General features: G+C 48.5%; 1 protein-coding gene across 6 annotated transcripts in view; it reads right to left on the bottom strand.

Annotated features, from left to right (window-relative positions):
- Window positions 1-512: 512 nt before the first annotated feature.
- Window positions 513-18,999, bottom strand: part of DENND2A (DENN domain containing 2A) — a 101,179-nt gene continuing 82,692 nt past the window's right edge. For all 6 annotated transcript variants that reach the window (XM_036111321.2, XM_078059645.1, XM_036111319.2 and 3 more), the window contains 6 exons: window positions 11,440-11,617; window positions 9,794-9,835; window positions 5,559-5,676; window positions 4,938-5,183; window positions 3,234-3,320; window positions 513-2,356 (listed from right to left, as the gene is read on the bottom strand). In XM_036111321.2, the coding sequence (XP_035967214.2) occupies window positions 2,325-2,356; window positions 3,234-3,320; window positions 4,938-5,183; window positions 5,559-5,676; window positions 9,794-9,835; window positions 11,440-11,617 (703 nt within the window). In that variant the 3' untranslated portion in view covers window positions 513-2,324. The remainder of the gene's footprint in view (window positions 2,357-3,233; window positions 3,321-4,937; window positions 5,184-5,558; window positions 5,677-9,793; window positions 9,836-11,439; window positions 11,618-18,999) is intronic.

The following is an 18,999-nucleotide window of genomic DNA, read 5'->3' on the forward strand; positions in this document are numbered from 1 at the left end:
GAAGGTGGGTCAGAGGGCTCTCCAGGGTCTGATGATGGTTTCTTTTTGACTTGAGTGCTGCTTGCACGGATGTGGTCATTTGCAAAAGTCTGTGACGCTGTATACTCATGATCTGAGAACTCTTCTGTATGTATATATTGTACTTCAAGCAAAAATGAAAATAAGGCATTTATACAAAGATGCTTTTCTCAATGCTCTTTATGATATTAAAAACTGGAAATAGCTTGGGGCACCTGGGTGGCTCAGCTGGTTAAGCGACTGCCTTCGGCTCAGGTCATGATCCTGGAGTCCTGGGATCGAGTCCCACATCGGGCTCCCTGCTCGGGGGAGAGTCTGCTTCTCCCTCTGACCCTTCCCCCTCTCATGCTCTCTCTCTCATTCTCTCTCTCTAATAAATAAATAAACAAATCTAAAAAAAAAAGACAAACCTGGAAATAGCTTGCATGCATAAGAGTAGATTGGTAAACTAATTTCTAATACATCTATAAAACAGAATGTTACACAGTCATTAGAAATGTTGAAAAAGATGTATATTTATTCACTTGGAGGTGTTAAGTAAACAATATGAAATAAGTTAGAAAAGAAGGTATATTCCAAAATATTAAAAGTGATCATCTCTGGGCAGAATACTGGTATTCATAACATTAACTACTCTGAGGAGCTTGTAAGGTACAAATTCCTGAGCCCCCACCACTCAGAGATTCCCCTTCCGTCTCCCCCGCTCAACCCCAACCACACGTACCTACCCACGCTAATTGTGATGCATAGCCTGGTTCCAACCTTGGACCCCCTTGAGAATCTGATATAAACCGTGGATCCTCTCTTAAAACACAAATGGACACACCAAGTCTTGGCTATAACTTGTGGGTAGAAGGGGGTCATCCATGACTCCAGTTAAGAACCTCTAATGTAGAATGACAGAGATCAACCGCTTCATTTTCCTCGTTCTTCTTTTTTTTCTTCCTTATTAGACCCCTTGCTCCCAACTCCCTAAAGGTGAGAATCTCTGCCAAGTGGCACAGGTCCTTGGGCCACTGCCAAGGTCAGACCACATCCCTTTTGTGTGTTTTTGTCGGGACCGCTGCTGCCATCCAGAGGGGGTCTGCTCGTGCGATGTGCAAGCAGCAGGTCGGCCCACTGGTGGCCCTGAGGCCTGCTTGAGAACTTGCCTGCGCTGCTTGCCTTCTCTTCCTGCATCCTCACTGTGACCTTTGCAGGACAGGACTCGGGGTGCAGGCTTTACCCCCACCTCTCTGCTTCTGGTCCCGAGAAGGCAAGCCGCCTAGCTGGCGCATGAGTCTGATGAAGCTAGCCCCAAAGTTCTGATGACCCCTCTTGTGAACATCAACACCACAAGCCCCTCCACGTATGCTGATCTGGGTCCCTACAATGAGATGGGAAACATTCCCTACAATGTAAATGGAAGTAGGGTCAAAGCTGTGGATTACATGTTTTAAGGACCCCAAGAATATTTTATTAACAGATCTCATGAGGAGATCTCTTTTTCTGTGTCCCTCTGAAAGTCATGGACTGCTCGGGCAGTGGATGGTTCTATGGCTTCGAAGAGAAAAAAGGCCATCGGGAAGTGTCAGGTCCATTTGGGCCCAGAGGAGTGGGGAGCACGACCAACGGCCTCGGCCACCAGGTGGCGTCCCCGGCCGGCCTGGACGCGCAGCTCAGCCCAGGAAGCCAAATGTCTGTGGTGCTCGCGCTCCTTCCTTCATGCCCCAGACAAGCACATTCCACACACAGGCCAGTCCTTTCCCCAAGAGGACACCTGTCACCTGTGAGCACGAGTGCCCTAGGACCGCCACTGCCCTCCTCCCCTAACACCTGCATCTGTCCCCAGCTCCAACCAGAGGGGCGCCTTGTTTTCCGGTCCCTGGTCACCGCTCCTGCCCTCCCCTTCCTCCTCTCCTCTGGGGGTCAGAGTGCAGCCGCCAGGCAGGATGAACCAGGGCACCATGGCATAGGGCACGAGAGAGTTTTCTTAGCCCTGGCATAATAAAAAGAAAACCCAAACACTTTTCTTTCTTTTAATACCTAAGAGTAAAAAATAGAAAAAATCCCAAACCCAACAACCCAAACAATCCATTTGAAAGTTGCTGCCATGCCTGGTCTCAGGTCCCCTTTCCAGGGCTGTTCTGCGGGAGCAGCCCCTGCTGGGCCCTGGGTCCTGGGGAGGCCCTGCGGCAGCCGGAAACCATCCCGGCCTTTACCCCGCACAACCAGGACCCAGCGTTTCAGAAAGGCCACCAGGACTGTTTTTGTAAAAAATGTGGTTGCAACCAGGAGGAAGTTTTCCCTTGAGGCTGAGCTGGAGGTTATTTCTTGTGGAGAAACTTCATTTTGTTGCCTAAAAAAAAGAAAATAAGAACATGTCACCAGGCAGACAAAAGTGAAATCCTGCCCTTTTCATCCCGGACGTGGTGGGGATGATTGTGGCCTCCCAGGCCACCTCTGGAGCCTCTCCTCACGCAACCTCCCCAACGCAAAGGGACCTTCCTCAGACGTGGGGAGTTTTGAAAGGAAGCGTGTCAGGAGTGTTTGCTCCTGACACGGTGACACAGGGAGCACCGAATGTAACATGTCCTTGAGGAGCCACATGAGGAGAAAACCCCCAGCAGCACGGGCGGGTAGGAGGGCCTCCCCAGGAAACCAGCCGTCCTGCGGAAGGCACAGTATGGCCCACTTGCAGCTCCTCCTGGGCGCCTCATCACCCTCGATTAAACCAAGGTCCTTCTAATTCTTTTGTTTTTTGTTTTTTAATTTTTATTTATTTTTTTAAGTAATCTCTACACCTAACATGGGGCTTGAACTCACAACCCCTGAGATCAAGAGTGGCGCGTTCCATGGACTGAGCCAGCCTGGCGCCCCAACGACCTTACAATTCTTACATTTCCACTAATTTGGAGGCTGCTCCAGGTCTTCACTACCAGACACCCTTCTTCGGTTCCCCTCATGCTTCCTAAGCTCAGTTCCCCAGAAGACTGAAGAGGGTGGGAGAGAAGAGTGAGGAATAGAGCAGGACGGCCCAGGGGCCGGTGAGGCAGGGAGGGGTGCTTTGTTTCCCTTGTCTATCCTCTGGGGCCAGATCAGAACAGGAGCTTACGAGGCCGCAGTGCAGCGAGCTCTGCATTATTTGGCACCTGCCCCAGTGGAGGGAACCGGCCGAGACTCGAGACTCGGGGGACCAGAGGCTGGTGATGGGGACCGAGACCGCCGGGCCTTACCGAGTCCCTTCAGGAACTTATTGACACCACTGTGTTCTCCACTGGGGAGTGTTTCCAGGTACTCTTGGGCTCGGACCTCAAACAGACCTGTTAGCAAGAGAAATCCCAGCCATTTTAGTTCCTTCTCTCTCTCTTCTAAACATATCCATTTCCTTACTGCCATAAAAAAGAAACCTTGCTTCTGAGACGAGCTGCTCCTATAAACATTCTCTGAATCATAAGGTTTATAAGGGTTTTTATTGCCCTTATAATTGCCCAACCTTGTGCAATAACTATCTTCGGGAGGCTGTAAAGCTAGATCATACGTGAAATCCTATTTTTATTCAACAAACACCTTCCAAGTGTCTATACTGTGCCAGGCACGTGGTTTCGAAGAGGAAACAGCCCGCCCTGGCTTTCGGAGTCCTGTAGTCTCCCCTTTCCTCATACTCTCCCCTAAGAGGAACGCTGGCCAAGTGGTTTCGCTTCCAGGAAAACCGTCTGCCATCTGTGGGCTCAGGAAGGCCGGACAGGCCACCTCAGAGGCCCTCACCTCTAGCCTCAAGGTGTGAGCCTCAGGCATTGTCTTCCTCTCTCACTGATCTTCCCTGGACAGAGGAGCCTCCCATGCCACTTTTAAGCTTTTGTGCCTCGACCTTTCTATCAAATAGTGATCTGTAAGCAGATAATCTGGTTAGCAGAGCTTCTATTTCAAGTAATCCTGTCGTCAGGAGTGACTCAGACACTAATCAATTTCCTTTTGTCTCTTCAGATACCACTCATCAGAATACCAGTCCCTGTCTTTACTTTGCAAAGAGCTCCAGGCATGTGGGGCTTTGGTTCCTTCACCCAGGCTGGGCCATCACAGCACCAGAGGACACGGAGGCCTGGGGCCGGAGGCTGTCCCAGGACCCTCGCTGCCCTCCGTCTTCACTGGACCGGCTTCTCCGCGGTGTCTCTCCCCCACCCAGGTCTAATTCCCATCAGTGACTGTCTTTACCAACGTTTCTAGCTTTCCGATTCCCAAAAGGACTTACGACGATGCAAGAAAGAGAGGGGAGTGATTCGATCCTCCCTCACATACTCCCCCTTCTCAGCCCTGGAAGTGTGATGGAACCCAGCCAGAGGGGACAGGGAGAGGGAGGAGAGAGAGTGCAGGAGGCCAGGCTCCATGGTGAGATGACCCACAAGCTCCCCAAGCTGGGGAGTCTCTGCTGTCCTCCCTCCGGTGCTGCGGCCGATCGGGCTGAATGTGAGGAGGCGCTCACACAAAGTGGGGGGCACGGCCAGCCTCCTTCCCCCTGTCCCACCCCAGGTGGCTCCTGCCTGCTGGTGCCCCACCTCGGGAGACTGGGAGGAAAGCAGGGCAGAAGGGAGGAGAGGCCTGAGGAAAAGGAGAAGAGGGGCCAGCGAGAGGCAGGAAAAAGCATGTTCAGGAGAGTTTCATCAAGCTGGAAAGATGGAACACAAGGAGAACCTACCGCCCGAACCTGGAACGCGGTTCTGGGAGAGGCTGTGAGCGGGGAGAGACGGCCAGAGCAGACAGGCAGACGCTGGGGCAGTGTGACCAGCTCCGAGGTGCCAAGACGGAGCGTTCCCGGAGGAGGCCGCGCTGCCCCTCCCACCTGCGCCCTGGCCCCACGACCCTCCTCCCCGCTCCTCGGCCTCTGCCGGCCTGGGCCTCTCTAGCTGCCTCGGCCCCTGGCACGGAAGGTGCCCCCTAACCTTTGGCATCCTGCCGGCGCAGCTCCCGCTCCTGGATGAAGCCCCGAAAGGTCTGGGTCTCCATGAAAACCTCCAGGAAGCGGCGGAGGCTCTTGGAGGAGACGGCTTTGCGGAAGGCCTCTCGCTGCAGGGTCCTCTCCTCGCGCTCGCCCGCCGTCAGGAACAGGGAGTAGTGGCCCACGATCTCCACGAAGAAGCGGACGAAGGCTTCGGACACCACCTCATTCAAGGGGCTGGACTCGGGGCCTGAGCAAAGTGGGGAAGGGCCGGCACCGGTGAGGGCGGACGCAGAGCCCGAGACAGCCCGGCGGGCGCAAGGAAGGACTAGAGCGGATCATCATTCTCCGTGACAAAGGTTACCCAGAGGGACGAAGCCATTTCTTTCTCCCCTTTAATTGGGTATTTTAGGGCCAAACTGGGGGAGGTGGGAAAATTTTTCTCACGATTCATTGTTAGCAAGAGATCCAGATCAAGGGGTTACACACCCAGTTTCTCTCCTTGCACGCCCCTCCGGCCACTTTTCCTACTTAACTCAATGCCACGTGGAAGGGCTGGTCACCTGCCCACTTGCTGCCCGACTCTAATGATGGAAGAGGGAGATGGAGGCGGCTGAGCTCTTACCATGCTTGCAGTCTGGGGGCCCTTCATCCTGGTCACTAGCCAGGTCATTCCTCTGCTCCAGAATGTGCTCCAGGGCCACCTGCAGCTTCCTGGGGAGGATGGAGTCCTCGTCATCCATCTGAAAAGCAGAGAGAGCAGGTGGGCCGCTGCCCCAGTGCCTCTGGGGATGAGAGCGGCGTCCTGGCCCGCAGGTCACACTGGGTACACTGCAGGGCAATCCCGGCACAGTTTTTGGATTAGTGAGAGAAACATGATTTATTTTCTCATTTTTATTTTTTTTTAAAGATTTTATTTATATATTTGACAGAGAGAGAGAGCAAGCACAAGCAGGGTGAGCGGCAGAGGGAGAGGGAGAAGCAGGCTCCCCACTGAGCAGGGAGCCCCAATGCTGGGCTCGATCCCAGGACCCCAGGATCATGACCTGAGCCGAAGGCAGACGCTCAACCGACTGAGCCACCCAGGCGCCCCAAGAAACATGATTTAGAGATAGAGATCTGAGGTTTGAATCTTGATTCCACGTGGTTTTTTTTTTTTTTAAGTTTTATTTATTTAAGTAATCTCTACACTCCACCTGGGGCTCAAACTCCCAACCCTGAGATTTAAGAGTTGCATGCTCTTCCAACTGAGCCAGCCAGGTGCTCCTCTTGATTCCACTTTTTACAAGCGATATGAGCCTCAGTTTCCCCACTTGTAAAATGGGGGTACCAATCAATATCTACTTCATTGTGAAGATTAAATGGGCTATAGAAGACATGGATGAAAGAATTTGAAAAAGATATAAAGAAATGGAAAGATATTCTGTATTCACGGATTGGAAAAATCAATATTGTTAAAATGTCCATTTTACCCAAAGCCATCTATAGATTCAGTGCAATCCCTACCAAGACTGCAATGGCATTTTTTATAGAAATAGAAAAAAATCCTAAAATTCACATGGAACCACAAAAGACACTGAATAGCCAAAGTGGTCCTGAGAAAAAAGAACAAAACTGGAGGCATCACAATTCCCGATTTCAAGCTTTATTAACAAAGCTGTAGTAATCAAAACAGTCTGGTAGTGGCATGAAAACAGACACACAGACCAATGGAACAGAATCAAGAGCCCAGAAATCAACCTGTGCATATATGGTCAACGAATATTTGACAAAGGAGCTAAGAATTCAATGGGGGAAATGATGGCCTTTTCAATAAACGGTGCCAGGAAATTCATGCAAAGGTATGACATTGGACCCCTATCTTACACCACTCACAAAAATTAACATGAAATGGATTAAAGACTTAAAGATAAGATCTGAAACTAAAACTACTAAAAATAAACAGGGAAGAAGTTCCTTGACATTGGTCTTGGCAGTGCTTTTTGGATATGACACCAAAAGCTACAAGCAACAAGAGCAAAAATAAACAAGGACTACATCACACTAAAAAGCTTCTGTACAGTGAAAAAAAATGATCAGTAACAGTTGTACACTTACGCACTGCTGGTGGGAATGTGAATGAGTGCAGCCGCTATGGAAAACAGTGTGGAGGTTCATCTACCATGTGATTCAGTAATTCCACTTCTGGGTATATATCTGAAGGAAATGAAGTTACCATCTTTCTTTCTTTCGTTTTTTAGAGAAAGAGCATGAGCGTGAGCGGGGCGGGGAGGGGCAGAGGGGGAGGGAGAGAATCTTAAGCAGGCTCCATGCCCAGCTTGGAGCCTGACGTGGGGCTTGATCTCACAACCCTGAGATCAGGACCTGAGCCGAAATCAAGAGTTGGACACTTAACTGACTGAGCCACCCCTGAAATCACTATCTTGAAGAGGTATCTGCACCCCCCTGCTCATTGCAGCACTATTCACAAAGGCCAAGATACATGAACAACCTAAGTGTTCATGCACGGGTGAATGAATAAAGAAAGTAAGATTGTGTGTGTGTGTGTGTGTGTGTGTGTGTGTGTGTACATACACACAATGGAATGTATATACACATATAATGGAATATTAGTCAGTTATAAAAAAGAAAGAAATCTTGCCTTTTATGACAACATGGATGGACCTTGAGGGCATTATGCTTAGTGAAATGAGTCAGAGAAATACAAATACTGTATGTTCTCACTTATATGTGAAATCTAAAAAAAAACTGGATTCATAGAATTAGAGTAGAATGGTGGTTGCCAGGAGCTAGGGGGTGGGGGAAATGGGTAAGTGTGGTCAAAGGGTACAAACTTCAGGTTATAAGATAAATGGGTTCTGGGAATCTAACGCACAGCATGGTGACTATAGTTAACAATACTCTATTGTATACTTGAAAGTTGTTAAAAGAGTAGGTCTCAAATGCTATCAGCACACACACACAAAAGGTAATTAATTATCTGAGGGGAAAGAAGTGTCAACTAAACTTATTGTGATAATCATTTCACAGTATATCATCATGTTGTACATCGTAAACTCATATATGTTATATGTCAGTAATATTTCAATAAAGCTGGGTGAAAAATTAAATGCAGTACAATTACTTTGTAAAAGTGCTTGGCACCTAGTGGATTGTCAACAAATGTCCCCCACTGCCCCCACCCCGTAGGATGGCTAGTGTTAATCAGGGACTCTGGTCAGGGCAGATGACCAGTGTGATCATGGACCTTGGAGCAGGCGGGCCCTGGGGAAGGGCAAGTAGACAGAAGTAATGATTCAAAACAGAACAAAACAAAACATTAACATGACATAACTTTTCAGCAGTATGGCAACTCCAAGTTTAAAAGCAATCCATGAGAATGCCTGGAAAACCTTTCTGTAATGATTCTTTGCAAGATCTGTTAGGATTTAGCCCTCTTTGGCAAGCGATAACAAGAAAATAAATGTGTAGGGGCGCCTGGGTGGCTCAGTCGTTAAGTGTCTGCCTTCAGCTCAGGTCATGATCCCAGGGTCCTGGGATTGAGCCCTGCATCAGGCTCCCTGCTTGGCAGGAAGCCTGCTTCTCCCTCTCCTACTCCCCCTGCTTGTGTTCCCTCTCTCGCTGTCAAATAAATAAATAAAATCTTAAAAAAAAAAAAAAAAGAAAAGAAATGTGTAGGGAGCCTGGGTGGCTCAGTTGGTTAAGCATCTGCCTTTGGCTCAGGTCATGGTCTTGGGGTCCTGCTGAGCGGGGTGTCTGCTTCTCCCTCTGCCCCTCCCCCTTGCTTGCGTGCACGCACCTGCTCTCTCTGTCTCTCTCTCATGTCCTCTCTCACTCTCTCTCTCAAATAATAAAATCTATTTTTTTAAGATTTTATTTATTTATTTGACAGAGAGAGACATAGCGAGAGAGGGAACACAAGCAGGGGGAGTGGAGAGGGAGAAGCAGGCTTCCCGCCGAGCAGGGAGCCCCATGCAGGGCTCGATCCCAGGACCTGAGATCATGACTGGAGCCGAAGGCAGACGCTTAACCGACTGAGCCACCCAGGAGTCCCACCTTTCAATTTTTTTTAGAGGCGCGCACACACACACACACACACACACACACACTGACCCTTAACACAGATTTGAACTGCACAGGGCCAGTTATAGGCAGATTTTTTTTTTTCAATAAGTCCACTACAGTCCTATAAGTGTATTTTCTCTTATGATTTTCTTAATGATATTTTCTTTTCTCTAGCTTAATTTATTGTAAGAATATGGCATATAATACCTATAACATACAAAATATGTGTTAATTGACTGTCATCAGTAATGCTTTTGACCAACAGTAGGCTGTTGGTAACTAAGTTGCTGGTGAGTCAGAAATTATGCACAGATTTTTAACTGTGAAGGGGTGGGCACCCCTAACCCCTGTGTTGTTTAAGGGCCAACTGTGTTTCTTTCTTTCTCTTTCTCTCTCCTTTTAATAAGAAAAAAAAAAGATCAGGACAATAATGTATATAATCTTGTGTGCTGATTTTTTCCACTTAATTTTATATTCTGAACTTTGTTAACAGTTATTTTTTGAAAGCATTTTAAAAAAGACAAGTGTCTATAGTTATAACCTATACAAAGTTTCTAATTGTTAGAAAAGCACATTGTGATAAAACACATGGGACTCAATGCTTTGCCAAACCTTTGCTCTTTGGCCCCTGCCTTCTCTCCTGTTCTCAGTCCAGACCTGGCCAGGGATCGCCCAAGCCCGCCGACCTGTTTTGCAATCCCAGGCCCACCAAGGAGCCTTTCCAGGCCCAGACAGCTGTGTCTCCAACAACAGAGAGGTGAAGACAGAGAAGCAGGTTGCTGCCTTTTCACTCACCTGTCTGAGGAACCGATTGTTGACGAGGTCGACCACAAGGACCTGCAAGATGAGGCAAAGGGACAATTACTGTCACCAGGGCTTCCGGGATATAGTGACAGACTCGTAGCCTTCCTCCCCCTTGGCACCCAGACAGGCAGCTGGGGTGGGGGTGGAGGGACCCATTTGTGGTTCCCTGACGTTGCCGCTGTAGCCACAAATGATGAAGAGGGGGGTAGGGGGTGGGGAAGGGCTTTCCAGAATTGCATGCTTTCAACACCGAACCCACAGGCTGGGACATGTGTATTACCACAGACTGGACTCCCTGCCCTGTTCCGAGACTGACGCAGAGCCTCTGGGACAGACTTTTAGTGTGCGGGTTGGTGGGTGAAGGAGGCTGGAGGACCCCTCCTTGTTTCCATTCCATTCAAGTCTGCACTCCCCACTCCCAGGGCTCTCTCTCCTCCCAGCTACCCACTGGGCCTTGTCATTTCTCTTAATGGGATAGAAGGAGAGAGATCCAGAGGAGTGGATCCAACTGGAGAATGAGTCAAGCTGCAGGTGCTGGGCTTTCATTAATCAAAGTTTTTAGGATAAGCACCTTCCCCTTCTCTCCTCAGAGTGGGGCTGAGCCCCGGGGCCAGATGTAGGGGGAGGCAAGTGAGTTGCCTAGGGCACATGGTCAGGAAAATGCTGGGTGTCTGCCCGCATGACCCTGGCCAGCATGGGCCACTGGCTACAATGGAGGAAGAGCATGGGCCTGCATGGCCACCATGTTTTCACCAACAGCTGGAAACACAGGCTCTAATACATCCCAGAGACCCTGCCCAGGAGCTGAGGGGGCTCTCTCCTTCCTTCTCAAACACACGTATGGGGTCGAACTGAGCCATTTCAGGGATCACAGGGTACCCAGACAAATTCCTTGTGGTTCAGAAACCTACACTCAAAGACCTGTGTGTGCTGGTGAATACCTCACGGGACTTCAGGCCTCCCTGGGCAATTAGAGAAGCCACATCTGGGGGCCTGGGATGAATTTCAGGGACAGGCTTTCCCCTCGGGGTTCAGAAGTGAATGGTATCACTTAGGCCCCTCCAGTTTCCTCGCTGACTGCTGGGAGCAATCAGTACAAGGGACAGAGATTATTTAGAGGCAGGGACTGGGGCTGAAGACCCACTGAAATGCCAGGGAGGACTTTCCCTACTTGGGGGCAAACCTGAAAACCCAGAAGTGGATCACTGAAAACATTTTGGTGGTTGTCTTTTTAACTGATGTGAAAAAGGACCTGTTTGCAGGAGCACAGCCTTGTCGGCTTTGTTATTAGTCCAAATATAAATTCCAGCTCTTGTTAGCTCTTGTGTGCTTTCTTCCTCGGTGCTGGGGAGAGGGAGGAGGGAAGGATAGGGTGGGTGCCTACTTTATGGATCAAGTGTTTTAACATCTGGCTAAGTTGTAGATTGCTGCCCTTTAGGCCAGTGGGTTCATTTAGAGAAAACCGAATTTGCAGTCACCAAGGGTCTACTGAGGCAGACTGGGGGGTTGTAGCTAATAGACAAAACTGCAGGGGCCCCCACCCCCGGGCGTCGCGCGCTTGCAGTGCCTTAGCCAGCACCTCCCCTCTGCCCTCTGGCCCCCCACAGGGAGGGAACAGGGATGTCCCCACTGCTTACCTCTTCCAGTGGCAGCTCCCGGAGCAGCGGCAGCGAGCTGGTGAGCAGCCCGATGAGGAAGGGGGTCGGTGAGCACACGATGTCGATCATGGCGGGCGGCAGCACGGGGATGTAGGTGTGCTGCCAGGTGAAGGGGTAGATGACGGCCACCATGGCGTGGCAGCACTTGGACAGCGTGCTGCAGCGGAAGGGGGAGAAGGGGAGAAGGGGCAGATTCAGGGAGAGCTCTGGACTGGGCCTGCTCAGGCTCACAGGGTGGGCAGCCTCCATGGAGGAGGCTGGAGAGAAATGCAGACACCATCCCAAGGGCGTGTTGATCAGGAAAGGCGTCACGCGCCTATTCGGCACACTGTGTAACACGGTCCGAACCCAGATGACACCAGGCACGTGGGGCCTGTGCGAGGCTTTGAGACACAGCTAGAAGGATGGATTTAACGCCTCAGCTCATTTTTGCTAGTGCGCCTTCACACGCGAGCTGCATTCTCGGAAGGTCTTGACCAAATCATTCACTTCCACCGCTCTTCCCCAAACCCTTCCAAATCAACGAAAGCCTCTTTCCTCATGGATGCTCACGAATTTCTCTTATTGAAGATGCTTTTATATTCTCAACTAGCTTTCTCTTTGTTCTCTTCCACACATTCGCTCAGCCAAGCACGAATACCTAGGTGCAATCAAGGGAAATAGGGTAACTCCTCTGGTATTCACGTGGCCAGCAGTCAGCTCCCAGGCTCTGTTGTGTAAACATGAAACTCGTGTACAGTTGCCCCTTACCCAGAGTTCAAAACTTAAAAAAAAATAACAACACTGGGAGTCTCCCTTAAAGAACTTTGATCATGGTACAGCCTTTATCGGCAAGCCCTGAGCTCCAGTGATCACTGTTCCCAGTGCTCTGCGCAGAGCCTGAGCTCATGAGTGGATGAATGGGGGGATTACCCGGGACTATCATCTGGAATGTCAGCCCCACCGGGCTGCACACAGGGATGCCCCGCAGCCTCCCATGGTGAGCAAGAGCCAACCTTCTCTTCTTCCCTGCAGTTTCTTCTTTCTTCACCAGCCTGCTGGCGAGCAGACCCTCTCTGCTCTCATTCTAGTGTGCTGTTTCCAAAATGCCATGGGATTCGAAACTTCAGAAGCTTGTTAGAAATACATGTAATGTGGATGGAACTGGAGGGTATTATGCTGAGCGAAATAAGTCAAACAGAGAAAGACATGTATCATATGACCTCACTGATATGAGGAATTCTTAATCTCAGGAAACAAACTGAGGGCTGCTGGAGTGATGGGGGGTGGGAGGGATGGGGTGGCTGGGTGATAGACACTGGGGAGGGTATGTGTTCTGGTAAGCGCTGTGAATTGTGCAAGACTGTTGAATCTCAGATCTGTACCTCTGAAACAAATAATGCAATATATGTTAAGAAAAAAAAAAAGAAGATAGCAGGAGGGGAAGAATGAAGGGGGGGAAATCGGAGGGGGAGAAGAACCATGAGAAACGATGGACTCTGAGAAACAAACTGAGGGTTCTAGAGGGGAGGGGGGTGGGAGGATGGGTTAGCCTGGTGATGGGTATTGAGGAGGGCACGTTCTGCATGGAGCACTGGGTGTTATGCACAAACAATGAATCATGGAACACTATATCTAAAACTAATGATGTAATGTATGGGGATTAACATAACAATAAAAAAATTAAAAAAGAAATACATGTAATGTAAGAATAAAATAAAAGTGAGGGCCCATGGTTTCTCCCATGAACGTACTGCATCCTCCTCAGGGCACGGGCCCTGTAACCGGCATTTCCTTTGTTAGGCCACCTTCTGAATATTTGCCCTGGTTCTCAGCTGTGCTCTGTTAGGCAGAGTTGCAAGGAAGCGGAGTTCCCCATAGACGAACGCTCCCTTGCTGGATTCCCATTGACGTCAGGCACCTATGCGGGATTACTTGGGAGGTCTGTACCAGACGACCACAATCAAGCAAATATCTCAAAAAAAGGCAGTCAAATGAATTTTTTTGGTTCCCGGTGCATATAAAAATTATGTTTATATTACACTGTATGCAAGCGTGTGATAGCATTATGTCTAAAAAAATAATATACGTACTTTAATTAAAAAGTAGTTTATGCTAGGGGCGCCTGGGTGGCTCAGTTGGTTAAGCAGCTGCCTTCGGCTCAGGTCATGGTCCCAGGGTCCTGGGATCGAGCCCCGCATCGGGCTCCCTGCTCAGCGGGGAGCCTGCTTCTCCCTTTCCCTCTGCCTGCCACTCTGCCTACTTGTGCTCTCTATCTCTCTGTCAAATAAATAAATAAAAAATATCTTTAAAAAAAAAAAAGTAGTTTATGCTAAAAAATGCTAACCATCATCTGAGCTTTCAGTGAGTCATAATCAGCAGTCACAGGTGACCGTAACATAATAATAATGAAGAATATTGTGAGACATTACCAAAATGGGACAGAGAGCCATGAAGTGAGCAAGTGCTGGTGGAAAAAGAGCTGATGGACTTGCCTGATGTAGGGTTGCCACAAAACTTCAATTTTTTTTTTAAGATTTTATTTATTTTTTGACAGAGAGACAGCGAGAGAGGGAACACAAGCAGGGGGAGTGGGAGAGGGAGAAGCAGGCTTCCCGCTGAGCAGGGAGCCCGATGCGGGGCTCGATCCTCAAGACCCTGGGATCATGACCTGAGCCGAAGGCGGACGCTTAACGACTGGGCCACCCAGGCGCCCCAAACCTTCAATGTAAAAAAACAAAAACAAAAAATGCAGTATCTGCAAAGTGCAACAGACCGAGGTCTGCCTGCAACCTCAATGTCATAAAACTTTCCTGAGCCCGTTTTAATAGGATCACTTAGCTCTGGCTTCCGTAAGGAGAAAAGAGGTGAACTAAAAGATATTGGCTAGCAAGTGAAATCAGCCAGAGAGAAAAAGGCAAATACTGGACGATTCCACTTATACGTGAGGGACTTAGAACAGGCAAATTCATAGAGACCAGGGGCTGGGGGAGCGAGAATGGGGAGCTGTTGCCTAGAGTGGACAGACTTTCAGTTTGAGATGATGAAAAATTCTGGAAATGGACAGTGCTGATGGTCGCAAACACTGTGAATGTCCTTAATGCTGCCACTGAACTGTGTACTTAAAAATGATTAAAATAGTGAACTTTATGTTATGTATATTTTATCACAATAAAAAAAAAAACCAAGAAAAAATTACTTACCTGCAAGAGGAATTCCTCTGAATCTGGCATCCCTGAACATCCTTAAAATATATACTAGCCCCCTTTCCCATCCCACCTGCATTTGGGGGCCCCCAAACCAAACAAGAGTAATGTTGAATCTTGTTCATTTATCAGCATGAACCTCCTGACCTTCCTGTTCCCTGTCTTTGCAAATTATCTCTCTGAACACTCAGTGGAGTCCTGAAATGCTTCTTAGGAGCATGGCACCCACATGTCGCACTATTTGGTCCTAGTCTTTTCTTTCAAGTGATTACCCCCAAAACGAGAAAGATACTACCCCAAGATTTCATTATCATAATGCCCATAATATCTTCTTCATAAGAGGGAGGTATACAAGGTATATAATACCTTCTTTATAATACCTTCCTTATACCTATTGAGTAATAGTGAGACAGAATAATTGTTAGGACGTATACCGAGAAGAACAGCAATAATTCAGCTGGCAGGTTGGTGACTTCTCAAAGAATTTTCTCTCAAAGCAGAGAAACATTTTTCCTCAGGCATCCCTTTCTCTCAGATATTCAGGAATGTAAATACTGTCGGTGAGTTGCTCACCCTTTGTGTTTAATTTCCTTGATGATTGAATGTGTTGAATTTACTTTGTTCTAAAATTTAAAAATTTTAGGACCAACCTGTATCAGTGTGTGACCAGTCTGCAATGTTGATCTGCTCACGTACTATAGTTGTGAGGACACAACTGAGAAAACCAGGATGTTAAAATATAAATGTGGATAGCTGGGTCTAGAGCAGGTTTTTTCAGACTACAGTTTGCAGCCCATCATTGGGTCCTGAAATAATTTTAGTGGGCTGTGATCAGTCTTAGAAACAACAAAAAGAACAGACTAGAAGAGTGTGCTGCATTCTGTTCCAGTCGTAAATAACGATCTGTGGGCCTGTGTGTGGTATATGCGTTCGGTCTGAACGTGAACAGTATTGCTCATTAGGGCCTGCAGTAAAAAGGGTCTGAAGTCAATGATTTGGACCAAAGAACTGGAGGCTGGAAGCAGGTAGACAGTAATGGTTCAGTTGGAATTCTGGTATGTTCCATGTTTTCCTGGGATGTTGGCTTTCATTCCCAAGTGAATAGAGGGACCTTAAAAGAGACGGTGAGAAGGAATTCCCTGAAGGAAGCCTCGTGTATGAAACCCGTCTCCTTGGACAGCACGTTTGTTGGAAGCTCCCGAATGTGTCTTGGAGGAAGAGTGGCTTCTGGGTGGGCCTCGGCGGTGGGAGTGGTCATGCGGGGCCCATTTCACAGCTGGCTCTGAAGCTTTTCACTTCTGTCCGCTTGCTAGCGGAGAATAAAAATGCAGCGCTCACGCTGAAGAGTTCTTTCACATTTTCAGAGTTGTGGTTTAAGCACTTTTGACCCCAGGGAGGTTATAGAATCACAGAATTTTAGACCTGGAGCCATCTTAGAGATGGAGTTCATCTTCTTTTGAATCTTTTTTTTTTTCGGTAAGCTTCACATCCAACGTGGGGCTTGGACTCACGACGCTGAGATCAAGAACCGCATGCTCTACCGACTGAACTGGCGCCCCTTCTTTTGAATTTTAAGAGCTAAAGAGACCGAGGCTGAGGCTGACCTCTGCATTCAGGGCAGGCCGCGAAGCGCCTGGAGGAGGGGAAGAGATACAGAGCGAGGAATGGAGGCCCGAAGAGACACAGTGAGAAGCCTTTGTGGTTTCCTCAATCACTGCAGTAGAAAAATAAATGTGTTTAAGTTTTTTTTTTTCCCAACTCAAAGAAAAGGCCTTCTGCCCTTTTGCTTTCTTGCGGCCTCATTCCTGGAATGAGAAAGTGTAATGAGTTGCTGGCTTCTCTCTGCCGCTAGAGCATCCTGTGGCTCCTAGGGGAAGCCTAAGGGGCCCTGCAGTGCCGGGAGCCCCCCCCACCCCTCAACGTTCAGCTGCACAGTGTGAACCAGCTGGATGAGGAAGGCAGTTGGAACACGTCATTAAAAATGAGAAGCAATGCCAGTTCTAGCCAGATATACACTGGGTGAATAAATGTTCCGGAGAGAAAGATCAAATTCATTCATGCCACTGGAATGCACGGAACTAAAGGACAGCTGAATTCCGTTTTGATGGGGACCAATGATGACAACTCAGCCGGGCACCCTGCTCGCCACGGAGGCAGGTGTGGGCCCCTGCTATCTCTCCTGACAAGGGTTTTTTGTTTGTTTGTTTTTAAATCGTCTGATGTGCTGTTGCAGATGGGGCCAAATGCTTCCGCACCTGGCTGTGCACCTGGCTGTCATTAGCACCTCGCTGGCAGGCGCATACGAGCGCCGGGTGCTCACGACACAGGTGGGCAGCGTTTGAGGAGTGGCGCATTCCTCCTCTTGCTCACCGGCCCACATCAGTATGCTGGGAGAAAAAACCAAAACAAACCAACAACTTCTCTCTCTTGAAACACTAGAAGGAAAGGTCGAATTCTGCAAAGAGTACAGTTAGTGACAACTCTCCCCCCAAAATAAATGGTAGAGGAGAAAGGGATTATTTTGAGTATAGCTTGTGTTTTTCTCGGTCTCTGCTGCAAGTGCTAATGAAATTTTATTCCCAGGCTCATGAAGGCTAGCGGAGCCTTCCACGGGGGGTGGAGGGGTGGGCACTGCTAGGATGGGTGGTCTCTTAGGAATATGGAAAGAACAGGGTTTGGTTTGGGCGACGCTGAGGATGACTTTTCAAGTAAGCTTGCCATACAGCCTTCCTAAGCATCTGCTGGTTGGAGGAGAGGCAATGTTTTGGAGGAAGTCCTAGGAAGACAGCCCTCGCAGCTGGCTCTTGTTACCGTGGGGGTGGAGGAAAGCAACACCAGCCTTCAGCTGTGATCGATTTGTACAAAAGCGGGGGAGGGAGGTGATGCCCAAGTGGGAGGCTGGCTGGGCCACAGGGCTTCAAGATGGGCACAGGGGAGAAGGGTCCCAGAATGCTTTGCTATTTGGCTGTGCTTTGTGAGGGTTGAAGCATTAGTCTGGAGAAATCAGGATGCACTTGTGCGTAATCAAGTTCTCCTGGAGAAGACACTTTGGTTCTGGTTGATACCAAGCCCCTGTCACCATATGTGGGGTTACTATGCTCAGCAACCTTCCAACTCATCTAGGAACCAGTAAGAACTGAACACAGAGCCTTCTCTAAAATGCTACCAGAACAGTAAACAATGAGTTTCCTGAGTTAGACAGACTCCCCAGGAATTTGAAGAATGATCCTATCAGCATCCGTTAGTATCCCAAGCAAAGTATCTCTCCTAGTGTATCATTCCCAGGAACGTGAGCAAAAGGCAAACTTCAGTCTGGGCTGGTACCTGGAGGGACCTAGCGGGAGGTGGGTGCCACCATGCCCTGGCTGCCATATTTCCATGACTGTACTTTCAAACCTAGAAGTAACATGTTGCCAAATTAAAAAAAAAAATTAGGCTGGGCCTCGAGAAAACTGGCTTTGCTACTCCCTGTATGATCTTAGGTGAAAGCCTTGAACTTCCTTATCTGTAGAATAAGTCAAGTGGACTAGATAATTTCTAACTTCCTTCCAGCTTTAATGTTTACAAACTATAAATCTACATGCGCGAAAGAAAACCAGGCACTGGAAATACCTGGAAAGTGAAAAGAACCACGGCTTGTCATCGGGAGATAATCCTAGGGCTCATTAGTGGAGACAGGACAGAAGAGCTGGGGTGACATCGCATGGGACAAACTAATAGAACAAAGTAGTGGAGAGATTTTGAGTCCCTGCAGTAAGCTCCACATAAAGGTGGCAACACAAACAAGGACGGCCTGAGAGCATCTGACCCCTGATGGACGAACCGGAGTCAGTCTTCAGCCCAAGATTTTGCTAGTGATGGGTTTGACGTAGAAGACAATTTTGGTCATGCTAGTCTCCAAATCTTGCTCCAAATGTTACCTTCTTGGTGTTCATATGCAGAAATAGGTAGTTGATACTTAACATTTCATCAGACTGATGCCATTATGTTACTAAAGTTGTATTTTTCATAGGCTTTTGCTGACTGAAATGTATGTACCTCTAAGACTGGCAGCCACTCTGGGGACCTCTGAAGTAGTATTCTGGATGCCAGACCACCAAGGTGACAGCTACTGATGCTGCAGGTGGGCCTCGGGCAAGCTCATCTGCCCAGAGAGGGCACGCTCACCAACCCTACCTTTTTCTGAGATGGCAAACATTGCCAAGCATAACCGATTCTAGACAGGACAGGGGGTCCCCATTTAGGCTTACAGATACTGATAAAAAAAAAAACAACCAAAAGGAGAACACAAAAGGACGAAGGCGCATAGCTACCTAGGAACTTATCTGTGCAGTTACTCATGGGCAAAGCCAAG

Source organism: Halichoerus grypus, chromosome 12 (genome assembly GCF_964656455.1).
Source record: "Halichoerus grypus chromosome 12, mHalGry1.hap1.1, whole genome shotgun sequence".
Lineage (NCBI taxonomy): Eukaryota > Metazoa > Chordata > Mammalia > Carnivora > Phocidae > Halichoerus > Halichoerus grypus.